At 35.5% G+C, this 23913-nt stretch overlaps 1 protein-coding gene across 4 annotated transcripts in view; it reads right to left on the reverse strand.

Moving 5' to 3' along the window:
• RBPMS (RNA binding protein, mRNA processing factor) overlaps window positions 1-23913 on the reverse strand; it is a 98522-nt gene that overhangs the window by 52833 nt on the left and 21776 nt on the right. For all 4 annotated transcript variants that reach the window (XR_011919911.1, XR_011919910.1, XM_072405423.1 and 1 more), the window contains exons 2-3: window positions 2575-2652; window positions 891-929 (exon numbers count right to left, since the gene is read on the reverse strand). Coding sequence is in view for 2 of the 4 variants with exons in the window: in XM_072405423.1 (XP_072261524.1) it covers window positions 891-929; window positions 2575-2652 (117 nt within the window). In the remaining 2 variants the exon portion in view is untranslated. The remainder of the gene's footprint in view (window positions 1-890; window positions 930-2574; window positions 2653-23913) is intronic.

Raw genomic sequence — 23913 nt, forward strand, 5'->3', positions numbered from 1 at the left:
ATGAATGTATTTAATCAACTATCATATTTGTGCAGTGAAGAGGAACATCATATGAACAGCTTGTGCAGGCCAAGAACGTCATAAGTGTCTCATCTTCTTTACAGTGAGCTGAAATGAATCCTCATTGACCATGAATGACCTATCTATTACATAGAGAATACTAAATAAAAAGGATTTAATAAAGGGGTACTGAAAATCCATTGGATCCCTAAACCTCTGAGTAATAGCATAAGACCTGCTTTCAAAATTAGTCCTGATGTTATTATGAAATGGGTAGGATCGTGGCAATATAATGCCATTACAATGGTAATGTCTGTAATGTGCACCCCATTATAATTTCTCTGCTTTCTTTTATATTTATATCTGACTCCTAACAATAGAATATGCAGTGTAAACAAACTAAACTTGCATGCAACTAGAGTGTTTACTTTGCACATTCCAGATTGTTCTAGGATTCCATGTTAGCTAGGGCCAACTGTTGAAAAAAAAAAGTCTCCAACACTTGCGGAGCGATGGGCAAATGAAATAAAAGTACATATTTGACAACTTCTAGTACATATGATACTTCCTGAAACAGTCCACAGTGTCCAGTAATGTAAAAGGTGAAAAAAAAGCTGTGTGATTTTACTATAGGAAAGAGTTGTCATCTAGTTACAAGAAGTGGTTCTAAAGCCCATGCTAACAATTTGAGTATTTATGGGTTTAACGAGTCAGGAATTGCTCCCTTGTTGAAAGAAATGCTGCAATGTTGCCAGTAGCAAGGGAGTGACACTTGGAATCAGTTATAACACTACCCTATTTGGCCCACATAGAGAGAACTCAGCAGTGATAGAACTACCAGTGTGACAGTAATGAAGTCTAAGCTATACATTACGTACAACACTTCTTACCTGCTTTGATGTGAGTTTTATTAATGAACCTTCATAACCCTGAAAAGCAAAAACAATGAATTACTTAAAAGAACACATTTAGAGTCTTGGTTGAAAAACACCTAATAAAATGTTTTCACCCAAGATTCATATCCTATCTTTTACCCAAAATTTAAACATAGTTGTGAATGAAAATCCCAGCAGATCAGCAGTTTCTGCTCACCTGGCACCTACATCATTGCCACCTTCAAAGTCAATCCACCATTCTGAAGCTCGATTTGAATTTCAGAAGGTTGCCTTAACAATTTCTACATGCCTAAATGCATTGAGTTGCTGCAAGATGCAAAGTACAATTTAAACACACAAAAAATTCCACTGTATATGCACTGAACAGATCTATGCTTATATATCATTTAGTAAGAAACCAATGACCCTCTTGGAGTGCTTAGCTGGCTGGAGTGATTGCATTCATTACTGCTTTTGTCATTTGAATATGACAATAAGTACTAGAATTACAGAGCTGAACCTCAGAAATTCTCTCCTGAAAACTCTTATGTGTTGAACATTTAGGTAAAGATTTACGGTACAGAAGATGATCTGAAGCAGGGGTGCCTAAAACGTCAATAGTGATCTACTGGTCGATCGCAAAGGCAACGCGAGTTGATAGCAGAGCCCTGCCTTACCCCTCCCTGCTGTTAACCAGCAGCCCTGCTGTATGTCTATAGGGATGCTGGGGGTGTCTTTCAGTGCGTGAGAAGGCTCAAGCAACAGTGGGGAGTGGGGAGGGAGGCAGAGAGGGCAGGAGGGCAGTCTGAGGTGAGCAGTGTTGGGCGACCAAGTCAGTTCAGGCTCGGACTCAGGGTACAATTACCAAGAAACCTTTGTACAGATTAGCAGTTCTTTTTCTTGTGCAGCACATTATTCTCCTATTACAGGTAAACTGTAGCTTTCCTGTCTCTATAGTCTTGTAGTGCAATGTCTGTGCAATGTTCTGCCAGTCTCATTAGCTTCAGTCACTTCTGTGTCATACTGGGTATATATATATAAATATATGTTTAGCATTTTTATTGTTGGTAGATCATTTTGATTTAGTCATTTTAAAAGTAGCTTGCAATCTAAAAAAGCGTGGGCACTCCTGATCTAGAGGGTAAGGGAATGTTCACACTAGCAGTATTTGCATTGGGCATTCACAGGTGATTTTAGGCTTTTTTTTCTGCTCAAAACTTATTGGGTCCATTTTTAGGTGGCAGCTATGTGTTGCCACGCACTTTTTTGGATGCGGCATTCGGGGACAGACTGCTGCCCCAGCCACCCTCAAAGAGTTGCACTGGTTTCAAGCATTTTTTTTAAGCAGTTGCAATTTAAAAACAATTGGCCTGGCCAAACAAGATAGCCAAAGGTCCCAAACCTGGAAGAAAACCAGGTTTAGATGTTGGCTCTGGGGAATGTGTGAGGAAAGGCAAGTTTAGTAAATTGTCAATGGGATGTAAGTTTATTCTATTACAGATGAGACATCCCAAACACCTTCAGAAATAAAGAACCTGTCAGCCAGTAATTTTTATTTTTTAACTTTAATTACCCTTTCAGTTGATAAACCTATTTATTTATCAGTCACAAAACTATGTACAAGTTATTGGCTATGTATGTGTTACACATGTTTAAAAAACTGGACATAATAATTCAAAATGAGATGTTTAGTAAATACCTTGAATGGTCTGAATAATAAGTATAGTTCCCGGGGTTTGATATCTAAAGGTAATCCACTAACAAATAGTGTCCTTACCTGAAAAGGAAAAGAAAATGAATAAGCAAGTAATATACCTACAAAGAAATCATTGTTTAGGATTGGCATTACAAATGTTTGAGAGAATAAAAAATCAAAATAAATGCTTAACAAGCGCTTAACAAGGACTTAACAAAAAAAAACAAATATGATAATGCTCAGATTAAAAAACTTTTATTTTACGAATTAGAATGCTTATTACCATTTTTTAATTTTGCTGTAATTTTTTATCTTGCTGGTGAATGTACAATAAAATTGAAATTAATTGTTTTTAACAAGAGTGAGTTTATAGAGATTAGTACAGTTTGTTTCCTAATATATTTATTGGCATTGTTATAGGAGAGGTCATGGAGACCTAACTAGCTATCTTGTTTAAACATAGTCTCAAAAGAAATTCTGAAAGAAAAAAGCTAATCAGTTTTTTCCCTTGATGTTTTTATAAGTCTAAGAATAAGTCTATAGACTATTAAGTATTAAATAAGTCTATTTTATAAGAATAAGTCTATAGAGGAAACAAAGCATTTGTTCATGATGTCTTACGTGGTATGGTAAAAAACATCTGTCTAGCAATAAAATTTTACTGGAAATAGTTAAATGAACATGCTTTGCAAAATAAATGTTTTTCCAAAGTCTATACTTTCTTACTATCATACACTAAATCTGATAAACAAATTGTTATCAATAAATAAAATGGACTTAACATGAAAGTTGGAAGTTGGAAGATCGAAGTTTAAACAGCAAACCAGACAGTGAAAAAAAATATTTTAAAATTCTTAAAATACTTAAAATACTTTTAAGTCCCTTTTTAGTCCCATTTAAAAAAAAATGTCCAGAGGTTCATTAGATGATGAATCTATGGTGATGGGACTAATGCCTCACTAGAGATGGTAATGAAGTTCTGAAAATTTGACTGTGTGGATTTTACAGATTTCAAGTCAGTGCAATTTGCATAAAAAATGCATGTGCTGTGCATAAAAGTTGTATTTTCTGCATATCACAGACCATCTCCAATAACCATTATTGCGATACAGTACTATTATAAGAATGCAATTGGTGACAGTTATTGTGTGTATTGAGAATCAGACAATAATAAATGTTCTCAAAATCTGGAAACAAAACGGGAACCTTATTAAAAAGCAGCTCCAGCACCACAACACCAACAGGAAATAAGGTATACCTAAAAACAGCCAAATCATTTTCCCTTTTGGTAGAGTATGGAATGGTCAAACCTCCCTAATTTTTTTTGTTTTGGTGACCATTTTGAAATGTGAGATGTTCTGCTTTACTTTTTGTCTCACGACCAAGAAGGATGTACAAGATAACTCCATAGTAGGGCAAATTTGCTCTTGAATTTTGGATTCTTGCACCCTTTTAATCCCAGTGATAATAGTCACCAAAGTAAAATAGAAAGAATATATCTCCCCAGTGGGAACACAAACAACAATACATAATTGACTGAAATTCTAAGCCTCCAAGTTTACGTATGACAATTGTCAGTCCTTTATTGTATCACAGAAGAAACATTTAATAGCGAGAGGAAATTATACAAAAGGATTCCTTTACTGACCAACCAAACTGCCAAGTTATCTCTAAGAAAAATGGACAAAACATGTTTTAAAGTGCTGTTTTTTCAGAGGTTTGGGTACCTCTGCTTGTATCATCATGTTGATTTACTCTGGGATCTGGGGTGTTCTGCTATTCAAACATCAGCTCTTCAGTCTTGCAGCCTGGTACCTGCCAAGTCCTTTACTTAACCGCTGGCCTATCACTTTAGAAGTTTGCCTTAGTGGCCAATCATGGAGCAGAAGAAGCAAAATGCTGAAGCCAAGCTGTTGACCAATGGATCTGGTCAAATTGTGTTCCTCATGGAACGTCAGGATATAGGGGTCATGCAACACTTGATAAAGTAAAGTTCAGGAATGTAGACATTCCTGCTACAGAATAGAACTGGAGCTTTGCTTTTTTGTGGTCACCTAGTGTTTACTTTATTACTCAAGCAAGTGCATATGCTAGTAATTTTAAAAGCAGCACTATTTACTGACACAGGCTAATGAAATATACATTCAGTCATACTGAGTGACCCTGCAAAGTTTAAACATACTATAATAGAGGTGTATAGAAATATATATTGCAAAAGAATAGAGTAAATGTAAATATTTTCCCTTCATTCCACTTTATACATTAAAAACATAATTGCACATGAATGCAACACTCCCTATTACAGCAGATAAGGGTCCATTCAGCCACAGTGTGGGAGACCTGAAATCCTTTTTTTTTTGAGTAGAGAACATAAAAAGAGACTCTTTCAAGCAGTATGATTAGATTTTCCTACATGAGAAATATCACTTTAAATAAATAGACGACTTTGTCTGGGAGGTCATGTATGGGTTTCAATAGCTCTACAGGATCAGGTGCATTCTTATCTACCATCTCCTCCCCCTAAAAACTAACAAAACCCTTAAGAAATGAATGGCATTTTTTAAGAATACAAAACACAACAGATATCTCGGGGAATGTTTCTAAATCTTTAAATCCTTCTGTGTAATGATTAACTTTTATGGTGGCTACTCCTAACTGGAAGATGAAAGGAAAGAATAGGGAGCATATGGAGAGACATGAGTGATTTTGGCAAGGAAACAAACGGCTAGCAACTTGGCACAGCAGCAAACTTTTTATTTCTAACCTTAAAAGCCCACTAAAATATAATAGCAGTTCAGTTAAAGTGAAACATCTTGACAATCATATCTTGACAAAAAGTGGAAATAAGCTATAAAGTAAAACAACTTTACAAGAATAACATTTCATTTTTTAAGTGTCTGTCAAACCATCAACTTTTTTCCTGTTTTGTATAGGGTGGGATAAATTACAGCTTCTGTTGGGTTCTTACTGTTATCTGGGCCTCTGTTAGAGATGCAACCTCCAGATTTCCCCTCCAGATCAATAGTTTTACCAAACAGGAAATATAAGAAAATCTTCAACAGGTGTGAAGACAGAAATAAATAATCCCCTATTCTACACAAAATTGATATTTCACTGAGAAATTATGTAAACAACCATTTCTGACCCGGTTCTGTACTTAAAGCTTGCCTGGGTGGTGTTCCAATCCTCCACCCTGATCCAAAATACGTTTTCAGCTAAGGTGGTCAACTAGTTGCTACACAGTTATCAACATGCTGGTTTAAGAAGTGTGACTGACACTAGAGAAACCAAAAATCAGCTTTACATCCAGCCAATTAGCATGTTTCACAATGACTTCAGCTATCAAAAACTCTCAGTAGTAGGTCCACTTTAAGAAAAGGGATACTTATACACTGTTTTTTTGTGGTATAATTATTCATGGACATGGGCCTGAATCTGTTTGGAAATCAGTAACATTTATCAGTAATTGTAAAGAAACAATAGAACAGCATTTGCTCAAAGCCAGCTTATGATTTGTTAATGAACATAGAGAAAACTTGTGTAAATTTCCTCTACTAAATACACCTAAAGCCACGTACACACTTCCAATTATAGTTAAAGTTTCACAACCCTTTCCAACGACGATGCATGAATAAGTGCTATACATACAGCACTGTTCTGCTCTATACAGAGGGGAGGGGGAGAACGACAGAGCGGCACCCTGCTGTGCGCTTTCCCCCTTCTCTTACATTACGATGGTTCATCGTTCATCGTCCGTGGATCTGCCAGGGCGGTCGTTCGGATGATGAACGGCGCACACTGTACACACGCCAGATTCTCGCCCGATATCAGCCCTGGGCCAATTATCGGGTGAGAACCATTGGAAGTGTGTACCTAACTTTATTATGGCATGTTCTAGTAGGTGCTAGCTAAGCACAATAGTTTGTATTGTAATTAATTTACAAAAGTGTGTAACCTATACTAATATTACTCCATCACTCACCTAGAATAATATCTCCATTTATACTGGGTATTCCCATACCTCCCAACTTTCCAAAATAAGAAAGAATAAAGTATGTATGAAATGGATACACTTCCACATCACACCCCCAGGTTTGTGGACTATAAAGAGCCAATGCACAAAAAATGACTGGTTAAATCCATAGGTGCTTTGCCACCTCTGCTATTCTGGTAAATAATTTAGAGCAGCCTTTCTCAACCTTTTTGACATGAAAGGGTCATTGAAATAACTTTCAGATCTCATTTAACCCTTGCTATAATTAATATACCTACAGCTCATAGTCGGTCAGTGTGGTGGTCAGTAGGAAGAATGCCTCTTACATTGTTGGCCAATAGGAAGAATGTCACCCTTACAGATAGCCAAAAAAGATCACTGTTGCCACTGCAACAGACCTAAGAGGCACAAACTGTTTATTGCTTAAGGAAACTCTAGCAACCCAACCCAATCAAGATACCAAGTTGGGATACACTGATTTGGAGAACGGATGATGGATTTAGTGTAGCATATTCGTTTTGGAATTGTACCCATAAAGAGATCTATACTGAGAATAAGTAAGTAGGACAAATGAGGAAGTAAAAAGGACAGAGGGGTTTTGTTTCAAAGGTGAGGATGGTCCTTGGGGGGATGAGGGAACTACAGAATGTATTTCTTCCTTGTACTTTCAGTTAAAGCAGAGCTATAGTTCGTTTTATTACCTAAAGTTCAAAATTTGCAAGCAGGCAGGTCTTTATTGCAGAAAGCGGCAGGGAATTTACCTACCTGCTTGTTTGCCATCTTCTTTAGAAAATAGGCATGCACAAGAGCATCAAGATGGCTGAGGATCAGAAAACCCATTGCAGAAAAAGAAGATGGTGGTGGCTATTATGGAATAGGACAGATGAGTGTATTTAAATAACTGAAATCAGGCAAGTATATTTATTTAATTGCCTCATGTGCAATAAAGATCCCACCTGGTTGCACGTTTTTAATTTTTAGCTACATGCAACATTTTAACTACAAAATGGTAATTTAGTTTAGCTATAACGATAACTTAAATAGTCAGAAAGATAACTTTTTTTTGGTTAAGCTTTACCTCATGTGTCATGTGACACCTTTGTTTGTAGCGTACTTGTAAACAAACATCATGAACTTCTATGGGCAGAAGGGTGACACCGGTAACTGTTGAATTGAACTATTGGCAGAGCTTTGTGGTAAAGCTCTGTAATCACAAGACTGATTTTAAAGAACTTCAAGTCCTTTGGCAGGTAATACAATTCACTTAAGACATATTTCAAACGGTGATTTAGCTGTCTGTTTTGTCCTAAGCTTCTGTAGAAGCCCTGATATAGGAGGCCAAAATGACTAACTGTACCAATCTGATGTTCTTAGGATTAAATAACAATTGTAACTGTTGTTATATCCTTGGCTTTTTCAAGACAGTACTATATATACTGAAAACAAAAATCTCATAATACTGAAAATGTCACAGAGTTACAAAAAAAACCCAATAACTTTTAGGGCAATCATACTATCTGCTTTCACTTTAATTTTACCCACAAGCCTGTAGGAACAATGAAGCCCAGCTGTGCCAACTCTAGTATTCTTAAATTTAATGCATGAATAATTCTATGCCAATATTCCACTAGTTCTGCTCAGAATGGTATATCTATCACATGAAGGCCATCAAGATCAATGTATTAGGCTGTTTTCAATTAAAGCTAAACAAAAGCAAAGCCATACTTGTTATAGACAACAAAACCAATTATATCAGTCACATGAATTCAGAATGTTTGAAGTTAAAACTATTGATGCTAAAGGGTAAGCTGCAAACATTGAGAATATTTATTCCTTAAGTGGCCAGTAGCACAAGCCTGCATATATATTGCATAGAAAATGAAAAAGAACAATCATGGTCAAATTTTAGCAGACAGAAATTTTTTTAAAGACATTTGTCATTGTTCAAGAATGTCATACAAATAGTTCAAGAGCGGTATTACCAAAGCCATAATCAGTGCCATGAGTCACAATTAGGACTGTGTAAGTGGAACAATTTTTGTTAGTTAACGAAAATCAGTACAGTAATAGAACCTGTATCCAAGGGCTTTGGCTTTGTGTTGATTTAACTCACATTTCAGATTAGTTTCTAAAACAATTCAATTCTTTGATGCATTTGACCTGCAGTTGACATCATTCGACTTTCATTTCACCTCTTTCTAAACTACATCAACTTCCTACAACTTCCTACTTCCTGCAATATTGTTGATTGTTGAAAATGAAGCAGGCTTCTAGTTCCACCATTACAGAAATGGATTAATTCATTGAGGTCTTACAAATAAATCTATTTAGGAGAAGACCCTTTACCAAAAAAAGACTTAGAACTTACTTTAAATATATTTCCCAGTTTACATTTGTATGCCTTAGAATTACCCAATAAACATTTTGCTTGTGGGAATTAGTGTACACAGCATGGATTCTGCAATGCAATATAACAGTAGCAACATCTGTTCTATAACCAAAAGGACTAACAACAATTTCCATGATGTTGCAGGATCCATTTTATACTTCTTGTATTCAAAGTTGTTCTTTACACTCTATATATACTTAACACATTAGAAGTTGCAATGGAAATTTGCATTTTAGCATGGCACAGTATGTTAACATAGGTAGAGGGGCAAAGAAATATATTTATTTTTAATGCAGTTTGTAGGTCAAAGAATGTAACTAAAATAAAATATATGTTGATTGTTTTTTTTTAAAAATAGTAGAGTAATAATAATAACTGTAGATAAAACAATTGTTCAGTGGCCCTAAAATGATACATAAAATAAATTTATCCTAATGCTTGTTTTGGCAAATATGGTCCCATTACTGGATAATATTGTTGAAGAGTTAAAGTATTCATGTATTCACATCTGTTATTCTTCATTTTGTTATGCATGGGTAAAATATGTATGTTAATCCTATGGAGCAAGTTGCAATTAGTCGTGCATAAACATCCCTGACAAGTAAAACCTCTGACTTATAGGCTGGAACAAATATGGAAGCTGTCAGGAATAGAATCCTGTAGAACTGAAAGTACAATGTATATACTTCTATATAATGAGAGGATGTGAATGTCCTTTCACTGTGGAACTAGTATGAGATTTTCTTTATTGTTCATTTTAAGTTGCTGGTATGTATTTATGTTTAATTTTCCACAAAACTAATAATAGAAAAAACGATAGTTTACAGATAACATTGATTGTACATCTACAGTAGAAAATGTACCCTGATCCTCTGCAGAAGAAAGAAATCCTTTCTTTGACAGTTTTATTTCACAGAATCTAATAAAACCAAATTCTTTATGGAAATATTAGCCTCTCCAAGTGTTCCATCACGCAGATTGCAAAACCTGCCTAAAGACAAGCAAAGGCTACTCATATCTCTAGTCAATGACCATGTACAGAGGTGATAAAATTTAACTTTTTCATATCAGCTATCTAAAAAATATTGACTTTCAAATGGAATTAAAAATGACCTAAAGCTTTTTTTGATTGTCTTTTAGATAAACGTATAAAGGGATCCACTAGATTTAGGCAATGCTATAATTGTGTGTTAAGGTTTCTGAAATAACTTTCTATATTTAGTTTGTAATTTTTGAATATTTGCTTATTACATAGCCAGACACTACTTCCAGCTTTGCAGTGCTACACAGTGGAGGAGCTTGGCAACAGTTTTAAAAGGGACATTGATTGACTGCAAATTAAAGCCTAACCCTGCTGACATTGAGCACTAAATTATAAGCACAGAAATTAGCATTTTATTTTTGGAAGTTCTAAGTAAAAATCACTCACACACTTTATTACACAGATACTCAGGACTATAAAAATATGAAGCTGAGACTTTGATTGTTCTCTCTAGTGATTTATCCCGAGTCACATTTACCTAATACAGTGACATAAATGTGGAAAAACAAGTATGTAAAAATGCAAAAGTCAAAGAAAGAATTGCTTGATAATTGCTCCCTACCTCTATCTTTCCCAGGGCTCAATTTGACAGAAGGGTGCAGAGAGCTGGAATGCTATACATTTGAGGTCCCCACTACATAGTTGCCCAGAGCCCCATTTTGTCGAAATCTATTCCTATGGTAGGTTAACGCTGGAAATACATTCTATTTTCCCTTTTAAAGACCCATTTTCCTAACACCGGAGGGAAGTCTTTCTGTTGCCCAAAGAATCCAATAATTTTTTTTATCCTAACATGCACTATAAAATGGTGACTAGAATTTTAAAAGAGAAGTGTAGTTTTATCTAATTTGGTTTTTCATAAATCAGCCATAGCATTGAAAGAGCTTTTTCATTTTAGGTTTTGTATCCAGTACTATCAGTCATGGACACCTTTACCAATCCTCAATTTGTTTCCACAATAGCTTTTTCTTGTGATTTGATTCAATGCCATTGCAAAACCCACACACAGTCACAAATGATTTTTTAGCAATGCAGCAGCAGAATCACAAGACTGTGTTTTTATAAGACCCCTAGACAAGGCATATCAAAGTAAAATGATAGTATCAGTAAAGCACAAAGCCATAGGCCTTACCTACAGAAAAACCTGGGCAAGAACCTATGGACAAGTGGGTGTCAAGGGGGGTAGTCATGGTTTTAGACACTAAATTGCATTTTAACAGCTGAAATCTGAACTTAGGCAGGTCCGAAAAAAGGGTGAGATAAAAAATAATTGCAATGGAATTTAAAGCAATACAAAATACCATACCACTGTATTATGGTGCACATTGTTTATGGAGCAGGTCTGATTTTCAATCATTGATTGTCCTACTGCATTTTAATGAATATGCATTAAACACACTGCAACTGAGCAATGTGAACCAGCCCTTGAAATAACTTCAATGAAGACCTGTGTAATTCCTCAATCCTGTTCCTATGCTCATACTTACTATCCCAATATTATCCCATTTTGTATTCTAGCGATAAGTGCATTGACCACAGGGGCCCACTGTTGGCTAAACTTGCCACTGCTCTGAACGGAACACTTGAAACAGATCCATGAGCAAATATCCCCTTCTACGTCTCAAAATGATCATCACAGCCAAATAGTTAGCCCATAAAGGTAAATGCAGAGTGCAACTTTTGCTGTAAAAGTCCAATTTGACCTCACTTCTTTCTGTTTTCTAAGGCTCACTATTGCCCATACTGACTAACTTAGTTGCCCCCATCTCTACACCTACGGGTCCACTTTACATGCAGGCTTTACTGTAGGCCTTCTCTGCTTTTGTATACTTTTTATATTTTGTATGTGACAACTTTACTTTAAATCCAGTTCCAAAGTGCATTTCAGTGCAAGTGAAAATCTACTTTAGTACTTCTTTAGGGATTAGCATAACAATTACATATACAAAAAATCAAATTATCAGCTAGAGGTTTGTGAGATTTAATTACTGGACTCTGCAAACTTTTAACCTTGAATTTAATGAACAAACTGTTAAATTAAAAAAAGGAAACATAACCCCAACAAGTTACACAAAAGACTGTGGCCTTATTCATTTTAAATTCTTAAACTGGTCAAACCAAGAGGTCCAAGCAAGACAGTCAAATGTGGTACAAAAACAATAGTTTGAAAACTAATATCTTAAAGTGTCCATGTTGCTTGAAAAAAAAAACTAAAAAAATAGACCTAACTTCCATTTTTAGCCCGTGTGCCTAAAAATGGGTGACTTGACCTTCCTTCTGACAGGATCCCAAGTAATGCTGAGAATCTCAAACCTCACAAGAAAATTTTCCTGCACTGTGCAAGTCAGAATTCTTTTTCTTCCAATATGTAAGATGGTCCAGCCAACGCCATGTTTGTTCCTAGTGACACAAGTCCCATTGGATTTGCCAAGTGTCCCGTACCAAATATTGTATCAGTCCTCACAGGGTCCTGAAGCAATGATACAGTAGACGTTTTTTTACATTAAAAAGCTGCATTGTGATTGGTTGCTAAAATAACTTTAAAAAATGTATTTTTCATCAATAAACCGGTAATATTTTCCTTGTACAGATTCCATGTTCCACCCTGTGGCTTGATGGCTTTATTTGGTCACTGAATACATCAGTGAGTTTAAATACTTCTGTTAACTAGCTAAAGCCATAATCAAACCCACACCGTCATCCCTCAATAACTCCATAAAACAGTACTTAGGTGCATTACAAGAAGAAAATATGGAAACAATATGTCTTTCTCTGGTTGCCTTGGTTATCGCTTAATAACGCAAAGCTTTCAAGTTTATTTTAATAATGTTTTAGTTAGTTCATTGAACTGATTGAGCTGGTGATTATGTTATGCCCCCTATACTGCAATTAACTTCTGTCAGCAGATTCCAATAAGCCAGCAATAGTTCCAGGAAGAGCTCAGCAGCAGTGTGAGCACCGGAAATTTAACTCATGGAGAACTGGAGGGCCACACTTGTTTTTGACTTTTTAGTACAATGCCATGTTTTCCTTTTCATAATTAGGATGGAGGGAATTTGGCTTCCTGAGAATTGTTTTCCAAATCTATGAAATGAAATCAACCTCACTATAAACAATGACCATTTTGTAATAAACAGCATTGCCATTAGTTGTCATAGTTACTACGCTTTGTAAATAATCAGCAAAAAAAAGGAACATAAGGCACCTCTCATCTGTACAGTAGAAGTTTTGCACGCATTGGATGGTTATGGCAAGTCAATGTTTATTCATTTTTGTGACATAGCTCTAATATTTGCCTAGACATCCACCAAAAATGTACAGGGAGGCTTTATGTCTACTCAAAATGTTTTGTTTTCTGGACTTTTCAACCCCACCCATCACTAGGCCTAATTTATTATAGCTCCTCAAGACTGGAGCAGATACACTGTCATGGAAGAACCTGGGTGATCCAGCAAACCTGCAATGAATCTGGTCCACTGTGTGTCTACTGAGTGACAAATGTTTGTCTATGAACCTCCTAACAGCGAGTGATTTCCCACTATGGTAGCCATTAGCCACCACTGTCACCATCAGAAAGGCTAGAGGAGATCATGCTATGAAAAAATTACATTTTTATATCACACAGTGCTTCAGAAAACTAAATGTCATCCAGTTAGAGTTTAGATGAACTTTATACTGTCCTAATGAATCCCTGACAGCCAAAATTCACATTGTAGGCAAAGGTCTACTGTAATAAAGCTCTGTACATGGCAGTGATGACATTTAAAGTACTGAAGGCCACAGTAAACTGTGAGAAATCACTTATCTGACTACTGTATGACATAAAAAACAATGCCTACTTATAGCATAGCTATTTCACAGACTTCACCACCTTCATACATACCTTCTACAACAGCCTGAAAAATACATTAGGCACTTAGAGGTGACCTTTACATATATTGTCCTTGTCTGCAGCTGTGTTGAGGGCATGTCTAATGAACCTGCTGTTAGTCTACATATTCTTTCCACTGGCAGTGTTATGCATGGTATGTTGCACATACTGTCACAACAAGCAGGAGTTTAGATGCCCCTTGTGTGCTTCAGATAAGTTATTGGCTTGGTATTTGCAAACACTGCAGTACATTTAAGCATCACTTTTTAACAATCAGGCCATCCAGAGTTTAATGGGGAGAAATAGTGAGCACTTCTGGTTGTCAAAAGCAACTGCTATTATATTTAAACAATTTTCTACAGGTTGGAAATGTCTGCATGATTCAATGTTCTGATATTTCCCTTTCTTTAAAGAAAATTATAAAAAAGCTATAACCTGTATAATGGTATCTGTATACATAAAATGTTATGGCATATAATAGAGATTGTATTTTTAAACCAAATATACAAATGGTATATTTATAAAAGCTTAAAATGCATACAACAGATGACCACAAAAAATGAAATAGACCTTTTTATTGTAATGTTAGACATTTCTTATGCCTGTTATGGGCAATAAAACCACTAGCAAAAACAACTAATGTGAACATGACCTATATTAGTTGATGATTATTAATAATCAGGATTTATATAGCGCCAACATAGATTGAAGATGCCTAACTCTGATCTCCACAGCGAGACCACTGGTCAGCACAGAGAGCAAGGGTCCTTCTATAACATCTGCTGGCAGGGGACAAGCTTTTCTTCTCCAACTGTGGCTGCTTCCTAAAGAAAATAAACTGTAAGACTTTGATGCACCTGCAATGTATTAAACTACCGTAATTTAAACTGAAAAGTTCAATTGAGCTTTAACAAGCATTTACTAGCTGTGTCTACTTTAATTCCTAAAATATTTTCCCATTTTTGTAACATATTCACTGAAAGGCAATTTTTAATTTTACATTGCTTCAAATTGCTTTGCTGATGTAAGCAAACATCTAATTGTAATAAGCTGCTTGCTATATCATGTTACTCTGATAGTCCGCAAGTTGAAAAGCTTCATCCTGTTCGTTTTTTTTTCATACTTGTACATTCTAATAAAAGCATAACCCTGAATTTATCTAACAAAATAGCTACAGGAAGACATTTTAATTACTTTGAAAAAACACAAAGTCTTGTAGTGGGGTGATATCCCCTGGTAATGAAGTTGTAGTATTGTTTTGTTTCTTAGAGAAATTTGATGGTGAACAGCACATAAGTATTACAAATCTGCAGAAATAAATCACAAACTACAATGAGGTTTATTTGGTGGAACATGCAATGCCCCTTTTCATTAATAAAATAAACATATGTGCCTGATCACAATTTTTTATTTCAGCTCACTAGTCATTATAGCAGCCACTTTAAAAAAATAGTGCACACAAACGCACAGCAATCTAATAATTTGCCCCAAAAATGCTAGGTTGGCAATTTTTGCTATGTATTTAATTTGCTATATTCATTCATATTCAAACTTTTTTTTTTATTTTTTTCAAGTTATTGCTATCACAAAGGTCCCAAATGCCAAAAAGGCTTTTATATGCCAGCATTGTGCAGGTGATGAATACTCTTTATGTAGATATTGGGGGTACATGTATATGTATGTATGTGTGTCCCCTTATGTATCACCTGCACTAAACTGCAAGTTCAGCAAACATTGTGCTTGATTACCTGTTTACTTGAATTTGCCAGGATTTAAACATCTCTAAAACAGAAATCATTATTACCTGAGGGTTTCCAGGGTCATACTCTGTACAGAACATAGGTAAATTGATATTTTTGATGACCTCTCACTCCTTTCCTGAAACACTACACACGTGAATATATCCAGGTTCTCATTGTGTTCCTTACATGCACTATTCCAGCCAAATCTTTAATATGACCACCAGTGATGCCCAGTGTATGCGTATGGATTCCTATTGAATAGAAAATCTGTTTATGCGAATCTAAACTGACAAATCTGCAGAAAAATAATGTTATCACTACACGCAAGCTTTTCTGGAAATACATGTGTGTGGTTCCTTGCTTAAGTTGCCAAAACCCTTGTGCATAACGTTTCAGTACAAACCTGAGCTGAAATTCCCAATTCTAGAGCCAATATCAACATAAGCAAAGGTGTCAGAGCTAAATTTAACTGATCCCATGTATGTCTACATGTTTGTGGCCGGCGTGTGACATTATGGATGTTTCCGATTTCCGAATCTTGCCACACATGTGGATACAGCTGCTGCTTCCTACCATTGCTAATGGGTGCTGTTCAAAAGCAGGCTGCTCTTTTTTTGTCCAAAAGAGCACCCCCTCTTTTAAACACTGGCTGATTTTCATTTCTGAAGCAAAGCAACTCTACTGCTGAATCAATGGTAACATATGAAAAACATACCCGGTAAAATGAGTCATATACATTCAATACACCTTAAACATGCAGAGGTGAACAATCCCTAACTCTATAATCACAGAACTCTAGTACAGTTGCCTGAACTTTATACCCATTTCAAACTCATACAGAATGCCTGAATCATTCTGAGCTAAAGATGTCTATTAGAGCTAAACAAGTGTTTTTCAATCTTAACCTAAAATTATTTTGCTGGCTAGGCGGCTTTCTACATAATAATGACTATATAGTGTCAACATTGCCATACAGTTATATTATCCCACTCAGCCAGCCAAGACCGATCATCATTTTTTATTTGGTTCAGTTCCCTCAAAAGTAAATCAATATTGATTTCCATGCACTGCCATGGTTGCAGTTTCTGTTGCATTTGGCATACCTGAAAATACACATTTTTCTATGATTTCTCCTATTGTACAGATGCTAACAATCCTAACTTTTGTGTGTTACATAACATGAGCCTTGGCAAGCTTTCTATGTGATGTTTGGTAACCATGGTTATAAATTTGAACCATAATGAAAATTACCATTTTACTGGTCTTACTGGATTTTTGCACTCGGTAAAAATTGCCTTTTACTAGACCAACATAAAACATTGGCAAAGCTTGAAAAAATGAAACACAAAACTTGAAATAAGGTTGTTTCCGTGTCAAACCAATTGTTCAAGTAGCGAGGATTAGTACTATACATTTGTGAGCCCCAGTGGTTTCCACTTTGTTGGAAGGCTATTTTTTACAGCTCAGTGTAACAGAAAATAGAGGATTATCTTGTTTCAGTATATCAATATTTTGACCTGCCGAATATTGTCCAACACTGCAGCTTCTGTCAGGGGAAACAAAAAGACCATAAAAATATGACCAGCTTCTGAGCACAGGTATTGTATGTACAGTACATCCGTATAGAAGACTTATATTTATTAGTGGTATGCAACCGCAATCTCTTATGACCCTGTACCCATGTAAAAGTAATATCAGTGGTAGTATCAGGTAGTATATAAGTATATAAATATATGGGAACAAGAGGAGACCAGGCTTGACTGCAGTGTTGAAAAGTTAGTTAAAAGTATCAAATAGTAACAACCTTTAATAGCTTTGGTATATTTATTTCACAAATACTTTTAGCAAATGTTTCATGAACATACACTGATACCAAACTAAAAATGTTAATCATGAGTACTATCCTAAGATGTTATTTATCAGGCCCAAACTATATCCTACTTTACTTTATATTGTTTCCCATGCACCCCATACTTCTATACTGGAGTTTATTTCAGGTACATTCAGCACAGAATTGAGATAAATTCAGAGAATTTCAGAAGATTATTGTAAATGTAGTACAAAGGTTGGTTGATACTGTTCCGTGCAATACCTGAAATAGTGTTGGTTTCTTTATTTAATGTTGAGTACTTGCCTTTTAAGAGATCAGATTACCTAAAACTGACATATTTAATAAATGACCCATCATCCAAACTCCTACAGAGATAATCACAGGGTATTACCAGGGTCTCCATAGCACAACCTGATCTTTTCCAGTGATATTTATGATTTCAGATATCTAATACAGGTAGTCCTTGAGTTAAGGACATTTGACATACGGACAACGCCTAGCTACGAATGGGGCTTCCCTGCTTACTCATGTGCAGGACAAAGGCTTGATAAGGGGGGAGGGGTGGTTCACATGACTTGCAGAAGAAATCTTTTGCTAAACACAGCTGAGGTCGTGGGTGATCTTAAGGACTGAGATCTTCTGCAACTTATTGTAACTCTTTAATGACCAAGACAAACTCTGCAGTTGTTTCTTTTTGCATATCAAAGTACAGCTTGCTCCAGAAGTTAATAAATGTCTAGGCTCCATAAAGGTTTTTTTTTTTGCTTTGTTTGTGATTAACTGATTAGGTTTATGATTTGTGATTAAGGATTTTGCACAGTAACTGACATCATGTTGCCTAATAATATGTTAAGACAAACATCTGTCCTAACTGCGTTTATTAAAATAATGTATTTGTTCCAACTTACATAGAATTTCAATTTAGGAAAAAACCTACAGTCCTTATCTTGTATGTAACCCAGGACATGACAGGACAGTGAAAGAGAAGCAGCAAATACAAACTGATAAAGACATATTTCTGCTTACTATGCTTTACTCTCATATTCACATTTTTTTGCACAACATTTGCATACTGCATTGGCTCCCAGTGCTGCCCTTTCTTTTCCTTTTCTATCACTGCTGTACTAGTGATTGCAACAGACTAAAGTTAGGTTAAGCTAAATTAAATTCAGGAAATTACATGCCTAAAAAACTGAGCTAAATTAATTTGTAACTTTTACATCTGCCTGGAGTTTAGCAACAATTAATAACAAAGTTTTTTCAAAAGGTGACCTTTTTAGCCTATTTACCAATACTTCATATAAACCAGTATTGGCAACAGTAATAAATGGATCATGCATTTACAGAAAAGTCTAATTTAATGGTAGCCTTATGATCTATTAGCATAGTCCAGGACAAATACTTATTATCCTCAGTCATTTTAAGTACAATCATTCCCATAATCTCCAGCCTAGAGGCAAATCTAAACTTTTATTCTCAGTTCCAAGTTTCCTATTCACATGAAAAACCAATGATCCTTGACATAGAGCAGATGTTACAAGATCACTTAGGTCTCCTAGAACAGCTGAAAACTCTACCTCTTTCCCAACTACAATACACATATTTTTTAATATCTTTGATTCCTTTTGGCCATTGATTCTGCCCCTGATTCTAGCTAGAAATCCTCAATAAAAGGCAATTATTTTTGTTTCTAAACATGATTTCTTTAACTGTTCTTGTATGTTTATTAAAAGTGAAAAGTGTATACCTTAAAGCAGACCTATTGCAACAATTTTTACATTCTCTAAAAGTGTGGCTAACCCTTTTATATAATAATTTTGTTTAGGTAAAATGTAAAGTTTGGTAAAAAATGAGCCAACCAAAACAGAAATATTTGTAAAACAGCTGGCAATATGATGATTCAAATAAATAGCATAAATGAGTGCCAAAAGAGTGTCAATAACCCTATTTGGGATTTGATAAATATGCCCCATAGTTTATCTAATATGACTGCTTGTTATATCACATGACTATACTTGTGATTATCCCTTTTAATTGTTGAATTTGTGGCCAGTGTCCCTACAGGTGGTCAATAGGACAGAATGTAAATCGTCCAATCTGGTAGCAGCCATGCACAACAAAAAAACATGAAAAACATTTATCTCTTCCCAGCTAACATATTAAGCCCAAAGCGAACTATTGCCAGCAGATTTGCCCTTTTCTTCACATAAATTATACATGTGGGATCAATGTATTGTCTGCTGCATTACCTGGTGCACTTTTGTCAGATGGGTGAATGTGATTGTGGGATAAAGGATTAGTGCCATCAAAATCTCATAGGGCAAATATTTGTTTCCAAGTGAATCCTACATAAATATACCCCTATTTATAGTACTTTTTTTTCTAAAGATAATGTAATGACTTAACCTGTTTCTTTATAGGCCTTCTGTACAGTAGAACAATCATGATAGAACAGAAAAGGGCCTTCTCCTAAATGATGGCACAAGTTTGGAAATACATATTTGTCTTCAATGTCTCTAATATTACCAGAACCCTTCGCTGGTTGGTGTTCAAATACCTTTGGCTATATAGAGCAGATTTTTAGATAAACCCTTATTCTAGTGTTCTCCAAAGATTTTTATGACACATAAAACCAGAAGTGATAAAAAGACAGGGATTTAGTTCATTAAAGACATATTTCTTAAGTATGATCTGCTAAATATGAGGAATGAAATCTGAACTAACATTTATGTCCCATGTAAAATTGTAGCTGTTTTGTTATTTCCATAGTGTCAGCTTTCTATAAACAGACATAAATCGTAGCATTCTTTAAAGCAACAAGGCATCCGATTCATAAAGAATGATGTGTCTAATCAAACAGATCACAGCTAAATGTCTTTATTTTAAACAGTCCCAAATCCAATGTAGCACACAAAGCAAATGTATTATAGAAAACACCAAAAAATTTGAGAGGCAAACATGCAACTTCCTGAGCAGAACAGCCAAGATATAAAAAAACAGACACAGAGCTGTCTTGCAAGTATAATCTGGTTATTGTTAAGCCAGATATTAAAATAAACAAAAAGTACAGCAAAAGAACTTGTTATGGTAGAGAACTGCTTCTGAGTAATCCCAATTGGGATAAATATCAGTGTGACCATGTTACTCTGTATAGGGGACATGATGAACAAAATATAGCGAAATGTCATCTTTTTTGTCTTTAAAATAATATCTGGCTTCAAAACATTATAATCAATCACATTTGATATCAGACAATAAGGAAAGAGTAAACTATATTAGGTATAACTATATCACTACACACTTGGTAAAAAAGTTGAACCCCACGAATATAATGCTATGATAAACTATTAGCCAATCATGAATATATAATACACCAGAACCTCCATGTTCCAGAAAGTGTGAAGTGCTTCCCAATTCCCCAGTTGTTTTAGTAATGTTCTGATTGAAGAGACGCAAACCTGATGACTCCCCTCAATGTAATGTTATTGGTCCAGAAAAAAATTTCAGCAAAGAAGTCACAAGTGTGAAGGTATCCCCAATTCTCAAAGTGTTGGTGATCTTGTTTTATGCACAAACCTAAAGACAACCCTCTCTAGTATGGAAGATAGTCTCTTCATTAGCTGGTGGAACAAACCTGTTGGAGGCATCTGCTGAAAAGATAAAATCCACACACCAACTCATATAACCTTACATGGTTATTAGAAAAGTAAGGGAAAAAACAAAATGACAATACACAATTGTTTAGAATGCTTTTACCACTATTGGAAATTGGTTCATGGCAGTCTAAGCAGATCTCCAAGCACGGATTCTACAAGGTCAATTACAATTACATGAAAGCTGTTCCAGCCAAACTTGCTAACACACAGTTGATATACATATATGGAAACTGTTTACTCCTTTAAATAAATATATATATATATATATGTATATGTATATATATATATATATATATATATATAAGTAGTATATTAACATTTAGTATATTAACATTTAGCATATAGGCATAATAAATTATTTAAAAAGTATTACAAAATGGTACATGTGTAACAAGGTCAGTCTACATTGACTTCTTTTCTCCGTTCAGCTCGGAGGTTTATTGGGGCTTTTGGAATCTGTTGAGGTCAGTTTGAGGTGAATGTAAACTTTGCTTTTCTCTTCCATAAAAGTCAAATTGAGTGGATAGTAAAAGCATGGCATACATGAAATGCACTCTTAAAGCCTGCATGCACCAGTCACATCAATTCAGCAGTAACATCTATTCTTTTATAGGAATTAAATATTTATTTTTTTCCACCTCATGACCTTGGTCAATATTTTTCCTGTAAATCGTATATGTTATAAGTGGAGCATGTATTATATTACCTGGTAGGGAAGTCAATACATTTATTTTATGAAAGTTTAATGTATTTCCTAATTAGGCCTCCGAAAGTCAAATAAGAAGAAGGCGTGCTCTTAATAATGACTCTTGTTTACTTTAACAAAGTTGAAGTGCAGGTCAGCCAGCTTTTTAACTGAAATAAGGTTGCATTGTTCAGCAAGTGCAGGGAGTGATGCGGAAGGAACACACAGGGCAGGCAAGGCTGGAGCTGCATGGTGGGAGTGGGACTTAAAAGATTTCTTATCGTCTTAGCAGAGAACACAGTTCATCAAGCACCGACCGATACAGGCCTGAAAGCTAATAACACAGACGGTTGAACACTGATTACCTAAGGCTCTCGACTTCAAAACAAATTACTCAGTATAACTTTACTGCACTAAACTGGTTAAAATGTAAAGAAATTAAAAAGCAGGATATTGCACAATATTGTGAATCTGTATTTTGTCTACTCAGGAAAAGGCAACAGGTTCAGTTCTATGATGGCTGCAACAGCACCACATAATTAACTTCCCTTTGAAAAACACTGCATGCTTATGGGTATTGGGAACACATAACATTCTCCCCTTTCCTCCCACACTACTAGTACTGGTGAATTGCTGCTCAGGAACCCAGCACACCCACATGAACGTGGGGAAATTGTCCTTGGCAACTTTAGCTTTCCACATGGTTATCGCTTTTCACTCCAGATGGCTAAACATTGCCTTGTCAATATGGTGTAAAACACCAATTCCACATTACTATTGCTGGTAGAATTGCTATGGGTATCCAGTTCCCATTTTCCCAATTCCTAAATTTTTTAAATGCAGGGAGGAAATCTATAGGAATAACTGGTGTAAATCTCATTCTAATTGCAGAACATCCCTATCACCCATATCTGGTGTAATACTAACCATGTTCTGTATATTGCCTTCACACATATGGCCAAGCAGCTGTTCACTGGGAAGCAAAATGGACTGCTGTCATCGCTCAGTGAAACTAAGTGCCATGCAGGGTGGAACCTATTAACGCAAATGTGCATGTTTGCTTTGTTTTACACTGTGGGTCAATGTGGTCTACGAGGTGAGCAAACTATGCTATATAATGGCTGCTGAAGTGCAAAGAAATATAATGTAAGAGAGTGCTTAGAGTTATACATCAAAAGTAACATTATTACATTTGGGAAGGAATATGTAGTGTGGGAAATATGGCATTCTTTATTTTTTCTTTGCATCAATTTCAGAATACCAATAAGCCAACATAGAAAAATGTTTTGAAATTGAGCATTCAGGCAGATTTTTAAAGCAAAGCTAAAGCAACCATGGGGACTTTCCATTTGCTTTTATTGGAAGCTAATAGCGCATAATTCAGAAGCTTTTTAAAAGTGTGTTTTTGAAAAAAAAAAGTCAGTGGAGACAGATTAAAGTCAGTGGAGACTAGGCATTAGGTGCCTAAAGGATAATAACTATCTTCAATATAACCTAATTTTTACCGAACTGGTTTCGTGGGGTGGTAGGGGTCTCCTGTAATGTACTTTTATTAATGTACACATGTAAAAACATCTTCTCATGATGCCAACTGGTCCCAAATAGTTTATTAAACACTAACAGGGTACTTATAGTATGTTGGGCTGGTAAACACTGCTTCCTATTGAGTACTGTACCTGACTACCTTGTTAAAGCAATGGCCATGGAACTTGGAGACTTACTTAACTTACTGGAGCCTATTTAAATTCAGCTTTATCTGCGTGCAACGGTTTGTAATCTATGTACCCAGTTCAACCAGACCATACATTTTTAATTGCTGTGCAAAGCTTCTTTGGAGATGTAACTTTTCATGGAAATAGTGTGTGTAAACTAAGCGAGACATATGTTTGTAAAGAAGCCAGTTCTTTTAGTAAAATCTGTTTATTCACTTTAGAGGCCACATGAAAAAGACTAAACATTCATCACTCAAGCTCATCCCTCTTAAGCAATGTTTCTGCACTCTCTGAATTGCATATTTTATTTAGAATAGTTCAAAGAAATGGGTTGCATCAATATTGTATAAAAACTATACTTTAAAATGAACTTTGGTTTTATAAGATTTCTCTTTCTCAACACTCCTCATCACACTAATA

The sequence above is a fragment of the Pyxicephalus adspersus genome, chromosome 3 (genome assembly GCF_032062135.1).
Source record: "Pyxicephalus adspersus chromosome 3, UCB_Pads_2.0, whole genome shotgun sequence".
Classification (NCBI taxonomy): domain Eukaryota; kingdom Metazoa; phylum Chordata; class Amphibia; order Anura; family Pyxicephalidae; genus Pyxicephalus; species Pyxicephalus adspersus.